The sequence below is a fragment of the Cucurbita moschata genome, unplaced genomic scaffold (assembly GCF_002738365.1).
Source record: "Cucurbita moschata cultivar Rifu unplaced genomic scaffold, Cmos_1.0 Cmo_Scf00016, whole genome shotgun sequence".
NCBI classification, from domain to species: Eukaryota; Viridiplantae; Streptophyta; class Magnoliopsida; order Cucurbitales; family Cucurbitaceae; genus Cucurbita; species Cucurbita moschata.
This window is the reverse complement of record NW_019268532.1, coordinates 3,133,570-3,141,733: the sequence shown is the minus strand read 5'-3', so window position 1 is coordinate 3,141,733 and position 8,164 is coordinate 3,133,570. Positions and strand designations below refer to the sequence as shown.

The window sequence follows — 8,164 nt, the reverse complement described above, 5'->3', positions numbered from 1 at the left end:
AAAAAAAAAAAAAAAAAAAAAAAAAAAAAAAAAAAAAAAAAAAAAAAAAAAAAAAAAAAAAAGTTACCCCTTTGGTACCTAATAGCTTGTCTTTTTTCCTTTATAATTTGAATTCGTAAGCTTTTTTTCATTAGGGTGAAAGTGAAAATACAAGATTATTACGTAATGAAGGAGTCGTGAACTTCCACAATAGTATGATATTATCCACTCTGAGAATAATCTCTCATGGCTCATACCAATGAAGTAGCGTTCCTTACTCATAAACTCATGATGTTCTACTTAATTAGCTAATGTGAGGCTACTCTAAATAATAAGTGACTAATAAGTCGAACAAGTTTTTGGCTTATTCAATATTTATTTAAAATTTAGGATTCTATCGTGCATAAATTCAATTTTATATATAATATTTTATGGTCAAAATAGGTAACAACTTACAAAGCTTGGTCTTAACTTGAGTTGAGGTGTCTACCTATGGTCATCGGTAGGAGTGTCCATGAATAGGGTTGGAAAAACTTTTTGAATCATTCTAAAATGTCAAGTTGGTTGGATTGGTAACTCAAAATTGGTTAACAATACATAGTTATTCAAACAATCCTAGAAGAAAAATATAGAAAGTTTATAAATTCATAGCTATTCAATAAACACACGTCAATCTATAATCACAACAACAATGCTTAAATAAGTAACTCAATTGAGCACACCAGCCATCCGCTATCTAACCCAACTCAACATTTACGCCATCCGGTATCTATCACCCTAACCGAGTCTAAATGTGACTGGATTCTGGTACTAACAGCTAAGATTAATAGAAGAAATATTCCTAAATGATCAGTAATCTTAAAGAAGTTAAAGAATTTGAATTGATTTTGTAAGTATTGAGGTGTTACAGTATTTGCAGCTAGCATTTAAAGACTATAGCTGCTGCTTTAACGTACGAAAGGACTGATTTCTTTTCCTTTTCATTAAGTTGGAAGAAGCAATATATAGCCTGAAACGATGAACACAGAGAGGGAGAGGGACGAGGCTCACTCTACGAGAAACAAAATAAAAGGGAAATGTAACGACTCAGATCAACCGCTAGCAGATATTGTCTTCTTTAGATTTTCCCTTTCGGACTTTCCCTCAATGCTTTAAAACGCGTTTGCAAAGGGAAGGTTTCCACACCCTCATAAATGGTGGTTTGTTCTCCTCCCAACCAATGTGGGACATCACAATCCACCCCCCTTCGGGGCCCAACGTCCTCTCTGGCACTCTTTCCTTCCTTCAATCGATGTGGGACCACCCCCAAATCCACCTCCCTCTGGGGCCAGCGTCCTTACTGGCACACTGCCTTGTGTCTACCCCCGAACAGCGAGAAGGCAGGCACATCGTCTGGTATCTGGCTCTGATACCATTTGTAATGACCCAGATCCACCGCTAGCAGATATTGTCCTCTTTGGGCTTTTCCTTTCGGGTTTCCCCTCAAGGCTTTAAAACATGTCTGCTAAGAGAATGTTTCCACACCCTTATAAATAGTGGTTTGTTCTACTCACCAACCAATGTGAGATATCGCAAAAAAAGGTGAGAAAAAGGGGTTACTCAGCTTGCTTGCTTCACAGAGGTAACTCAACTCAGACACACAGGCTACGAACACATTTTTCCATCAACAAAAATGCAATACCCTTTTCTAAAAGCTGCAATCCATCTTTTTTACTGGGTGGAGGTTGGAAATCCAGGGTTTGACTTGGTCAATGAGGAATTAGGGTTTGAAATCTGTAGTAGCTAAGGATCTTAATATTGTTCCATTCCATTCCATTCCAGCTGTGTCCCATTCATTCATCCAACAGACCCAATTTAAAGAGGTGTCAGAAATTTTCTGCTTTGCTCTCTGGGAATTTCATACTTTCAACATCACTAATCTTTTCTTTTCTGATTCTGAACAAAACTGTGTCAAATTCAATCCTTCTGGAAATAATTACCATTTCCAATCTCATTATCTGTATCATTTGTTCCTCTAAAATCCACTCTGCAGCTCCACTATGAACAAAAACATGATATTTCTAAACACATAATAACCTGTTCTAAAGTTTCTGCTGCTTTCTGCATCTACTCCTTCCATGTCTGCATGAAAAACATATATATATATATATATATATATATATATATATATATATATATATATATATACAAGTTCTTGAAATCAAGATTGCAATATAATTACTACTCACTCCAATGACTATTAACTATTGTGAGTGTCAGAGAATTGAAACACTTTGGTCTCTTCTGTTTACTTCTCTGTCTGCGTTCAATAATATATCTATCTCCACTGTTGTTAAGGCTTTGCACTCAACTCCTTGACTCAGGCTTTAACACCTAATGTCTTTCTTTCTGTTTGCTATAACTGATTTGTAGAAATGCTACTAGATTTCTCTGCTGCTACTTGTATTTGCCTCTAACAGCAATTCCTATTATCAACTTCAACAGTTTCTTCCTCTAACCTGTTTTAATGATTTTCAGTAGGATGGAAATCATTTTTGGGACATTGATGATGGTTCTTAAGGGTTGGTCGTAATCATTTGTTGGCTACAAAAGGTTCGCCAAACATCATGATGAGAATTGAGTTGACATTGCTTTTCTCCCTTTCAGAATTATCATGACAATCCAGAACCNCCCCCCCCCCTTTTCTCACCTTAAACTTCATCTCAAACTCTGCTCTCTTCCTCCTAACACCTCCTATTTTGTTTCCAAATTATGATGTAATTCTGCTAATTGGGACCCTAAAACCAACCAGCAATCTATGTAACCCAGAGAAACAAAAGCAGCCTTTGCTTGGCAATGGACTACAAAATTATGGCATGTAAGAACACAGAACACGGGAAAGAAAAAAGAAGTCACTAGAAAAAGAGTATCAGAAGGAAAAACTTTGCTACTTTGCTCCTTTTGTTCTCAGCTGATTGTACTTTTGTATCATATATTTGAATCTAGATATCAAATCAGAATAAGAGGCAAGGAAATAAAGAAATAATGACAAGAAGAAAAAGCAGTTTAATTTCAGATTCTAGCAACATCTTACATACCTGACTGCTAATGATATATAGTTTGACATTTTCTTTTGTAAGGCAACTTTGTTTCACAAGCGCTTGGAACTTGAGGTTAGCCACTTTTTGCTAAAAGAAGCAGTTACCAATTCCATTCAAATGTACCTGCACAACAATATCCTCTACATAGTCCTACTACTTAGCAAAATGCCATGTCCAATGATCTAGTTTCAGTCATCTTCCTGAAAATGAGTGTGTGCATTCACAATAAATCGACCAAAGGTTTATCGAGATAAAAAATATCATTCCGAGGAAAAAAAATATATATATCGAGATAAATCTATAATCCAGTGCAAAGTACATTTCACCTCCTTCCCCTTTACAACCCCATACATAAGACTTATGGGCGAAGGTGACCAGGCGGAGATCACAATCAAAACCTAGAATGACTCCAGCAATCAATGTGCCATTATATATTAAAAGAAAAGAAAAGAACTCTGGACTTCTTGTAATAAAATGATTATATCGAGGAGGAGTTGTATTCAACAAGCTAAAGACTAAGCTTGAGAAACTGTCACGAAGTAGAGAGTCCAAAACCTTTCTTTTTAAGACAGTTGACTTTTGTTCACCTTTACTTACTACATACAAGCATTAATCTTCAATATGGCAAAGCCACAACTGCAAGTCTTCATCCTCTAATCTGTTTTCTTCCCTTTCTTTTCATCCTTCTTCTGGTATAGAGCTATCTGACTCAAAATGGTACCGTTTGTTGCAATAGAAAGAGCCGATCCCAAGAGAACTTTGACAAGTTTAAGGACCACAGTTTGTCAAAATGAATAAAATAGGAAAAGAACTTGAATGGATTATATTAACAGGAAATAAAAACGAAAGGTTACTCATAAAGCCAGAGAGCGCCAGTGAATCAAGTTTTCAAAGACCCGGAGGAATGTCGCATTATGTTTGCAGATGAATACAATGCTTGCATAGGCAATCAGGCTTAACTTATGCATATATATTTGCAAACAGAAAAAAAAAATATATATATATATATATATATTAAAAATTTCCCATCAAGTTCATAATTTTCAAGTAGCCGATGAGTAAAAAAAAAAAACTGAAGGATGCTAATAAATCAGAAGAAGTGTTCTGTTAAAGATTCAACCCATAAAATCCAAAACGACCTGCATTTTGCAAAACCATAGTTTCGGAGAACTAATAATATCTTGGGATTTTTTTTTTAACAATGCAACTTCACTTCTGTGATGTTCCTACGACTGATTCTTGAATCCAAATTCCTTCTAAAGATGCCATCACTAAAACGACTACATAAACAGTTTAAGTGAAGAAAAAAAGGATACCACTGTTTGGAGCTTTTTCTTGGATGCTGGTGAAAACCCTCACTGCAAGAGAAAAATGAAAGCAACCTTGATAACTTCGCAAGAAAACTGATGCGACCGCTAAATTTCATTATACAATCATCTTACCCATAGAACCTCCAAAGTTCATTAAGGATGTTAAAAAGCTAAGCTCCCCAGTACTTTTGTTCTGTAAAGAGAACATTGCTTTTTTAATAAGAAGTTTCACAACGGAGAGATCAAAACAAAATAAAATTAAGACAAGTCATCAAGCCAAAGAAAATATTATTTATAAACAATATATAACATACCTGAAAGCTAAGAAACATGAATACGGATACGACTTGGATACGACATGACACAGATACTGTTACAAGTCATCTTAAAATCTAAGACAAGGGCACATTTATTACATAATTTTTATACAAGAACATTCATCGTCCATAAGTTTATGCATTTACATGCTTAAAAATATGATGTTGATGTATTTCACTCTCAAAATTTATTATTAAAAGTCAATTTAGTATACTTAAGAAGTATTTGATACATGTTTTACAAATGTTGAACAACTTTATCTAACTAGTATCCATTGCACGGTTGTACTTTTCAAACCGTGCGGCATCATGATTTAGACGCGCCTTGAAAGAAACTCAAGCCTCATTGTACTTTTTCGCTTCTCTTTATGGTTTCGTCCGACCTTAGTCAAGGATCTTCTTCGCCGACTGAACATGAATTATGTAGTAGAAACTAAGCTCCATTTTGCCATGCACATTGTTGTATGTGTATTTCCATTCGATTGCGACTCTAGACAACTTTCTTCTACTCTTAGTCAAGGTCCTTCAAATGCAACGTCACATCTTATTTCATCATCTTGGTTCTCAACAACATGGCCCACATGCTCTACATAGATTGGTAACTTCAACCGGATGTGTTTGGACCCTTTGTTGGGTCAAAATGGCCTTAAATGCTCAATCATAGCTTACCAAGTCATTTCAGCACTTACTGAGACCTATTAGGATATTTTACAGTGCTACGCAGGACCTCTATTGTGTTCGATGCTTCAAGATATCATTCCAAGCCTCAAAATGTCATCAATCTTTGCTGCTCATTTAGGAACACTTACCTAGAATCGACCCATGAGTCAACTTTAATGATCGGAGCATCTCATACATACATCATCAGAGTACTATTGAGGCATGAGTCCTCCTGTGTCCATGTCGAGTCATTGTTGCATACCATGCCGAAGAACTGTTCAATACATCCACCAACGACTAAAAGGGCAGGCACGATGTTGGCACACCCATACCACCCGACAGTAGATTCGAGAACTCATTCCCAAAAGAAGACGCCTAAAACATTCGTCCTACAACAATTGCCCACACTATGACACACGCATGTTCCATGGGTAGTTCACTTAGACTATGGGGCCCAAGGGTGATGAAGAAGTGACACCATGTCTTTCCCTATTGTACATTGTAAGGTGTTTTTCTTTTGGCAGGAGTAAACATCATTTTGGCAAAGCGTCATATGGCCTCATAAAGTCCATCTGGTGTCGAATTGACACCAAAGTAGCGAGCTTCCACATTTCACTTATACTAACTTAACTCCAAAGCTACTTGTCAAAACTCATGCCGGAACCCCAATTTTTGAGATTATGACTCGGAGCCCTACCTAGCCCCCTTCTTTAAGCATGTATCGGACACCCTTGATGACTTCATTACCTCTAATCTTTCTTATACCTTAGCTTGGCATCATGCCCAATTGACACCAAATTAGCGAGCTTCCACATTACACTTATACAAACTTAACTCGAAAGCTACTTGTCAAAACTCACGCTACAACCCCAATTTTTAGGTTATGGCTCAGAGCCCTACCTAGCCCCCTTTAAGCCTGTCTCTGACACCCCTAATGACACCATTGCCTCTAATCTTTCTTATATCCTAGCTCAGCATCATGCACACAGTTCTTGATGTGTTAGATTCGTCCTCCTCGATTGCATCATGACACTTGTCTCTCTCGACCCTCAAGTAGTCCAACGAGTAGCATGCTTTTAACTGACCGCACATGAGGGTCACAATCTATTCTCTTCTTAAAACAACTGTAAAATTCTCCCCATTTAAACTGACGATCGTCCTCCATGATTTTCTTGAGGGCATAGTTGCATCATGGATTGTGACATCTAACACATCTATATTGCTAACAAGTGTTCTATATGTGCCCAACAAGTGTCCTACACATGTCCAACAATTGTTGGAGCATCTAGGCGTCCAACACATGTCGTACACAAACATGCTAGCCAAACTAAAATGTCCGTGCTTCTTAGCCGAAAAGCATGGTAGCACCAAAAGAGCAAAGACACAGATAGGTGGCAGAAGAAAGAAGGCTAGCTGCAACAAAGTTTTAACCTATACCATTGCTACTTTCAGCAAATGTAAAACTTTCTCAAGTCTAACTAGTTCTCACCTCTCAAACAACATAAAGGCAAACTGATACAATGCTACAACAAAAAGAATAATTGAAGGTTAACCAATTTAAATTATCTTTAGTTGTTGGTTGAATTTTTCTTCATGTGTTGTCATTTCCGTATTGTAAGGAGAATTCCTCCATTTTCATTTTTATTTTTAATTATTTCCTTTGTTTTAGGAGGGTGATCCTCCATGGTTGAGTCATGATTCCATTGATGTACGTTTGTTATACAACTTGTATAAATATTCCTAAACATCAAGAAGATGGTGCCCAAAAAATTCATTTAGTCTTGAGTACTTTAACTCCTAGGTATTTATGGCTACAAAGCAAGGAACTATCTCGCCTTTAATGAGGAACAAAGAAAAGTGCTTTCCTAGTATGAAAATCAATGTCTATTACATTTTTGTGTGCTATCAACTAAGCCTCATTCTTTTGGCTTGGAATCTTTTCTCTCTCTCTCTCCTTTTTTTTTAGTCACTTGGACTCCTTATGTGGTTTTTTTTTTCTTTTTTCTTTGTATGTTCTCATATATTCTTCCCTTTTTCTCAATAGAAGATTGGTTTCTTTTCAAAAAAGAAAGAAAAGATGAATAAAACATGGGTTAAGTTCAGCCATGGTTCTGAAATTGATATATATGTGAGTGGGTCCGTTAAATAAAACATGGGTTAAGTTCAGCTTGAACTCGCAAACACAAGGCACTTTCAGAACCATTTGAGTCTACTATGTTTGATTGCTAAAGAACTTGTAGGATATTAAATCATAAGTGGCTACCATGGTTCTTATTGTTGACTAATACACCAACGCATGATGATCAACAAATATAATATTCATTAAAAATTTGAAATTGTATGATAGGACCTTCAAATAAACTTACAGAAAAGTTCTTCCATATTTGTGGAATCCTCGAGAAGAGAAAAATTGCATGTTGAGATGCCTGAAAGGTAGTTTACAAATTGGGAAAGCTTTTAGTATAGGGAGAAAAACTTCAATACACGTAGATGTAAGTCTTCAATTGTTCTTCATTTATTTACTTCCTTTGAGGAATAAACAAATAAATTAGTGACAGAAAAATATCTAAAATAACATTATACAAGAAACGGAGAAAGCTTAAAACATGGATTAAGTAATCTTAATAAACAGTATGAGACTTACGTATAGAGCTTCAAAGAGAACAGGGTTAATTTGACCGGCTAAAACTGTTGGTGCTAGAGCACAATATCTGAGTGGCCATCATGTTAAGGCTCGATGCAAGTTTCTCTATTTTTTTCTTTTTCCAGAATCAATATATAAATAAATAAATAAAAATTAAAAAAAAAAAAAAAAAAA

The 8,164-nt window shown here is 36.0% G+C and overlaps 1 protein-coding gene and 1 long non-coding RNA gene across 2 annotated transcripts in view; one reads left to right on the top strand and one right to left on the bottom strand.

Annotated features, from left to right (window-relative positions):
• Positions 1-4,383, top strand: part of LOC111454333 — an 18,482-nt gene extending 14,099 nt beyond the window's left edge. The window contains exon 3 of the long non-coding RNA XR_002712407.1: positions 4,371-4,383. This is a non-coding gene — a long non-coding RNA (uncharacterized LOC111454333). The remainder of the gene's footprint in view (positions 1-4,370) is intronic.
• LOC111454332 (mannose-P-dolichol utilization defect 1 protein homolog 2-like) overlaps positions 3,308-8,164 on the bottom strand; it is a 7,803-nt gene continuing 2,946 nt past the window's right edge. The window contains exons 4-8 of the mRNA XM_023095786.1: positions 7,991-8,057; positions 7,713-7,772; positions 4,502-4,562; positions 4,376-4,417; positions 3,308-3,816 (exon numbers count right to left, since the gene is read on the bottom strand). Coding sequence (XP_022951554.1) covers positions 3,713-3,816; positions 4,376-4,417; positions 4,502-4,562; positions 7,713-7,772; positions 7,991-8,057 — 334 coding nt within the window. The 3' untranslated portion in view covers positions 3,308-3,712. The remainder of the gene's footprint in view (positions 3,817-4,375; positions 4,418-4,501; positions 4,563-7,712; positions 7,773-7,990; positions 8,058-8,164) is intronic.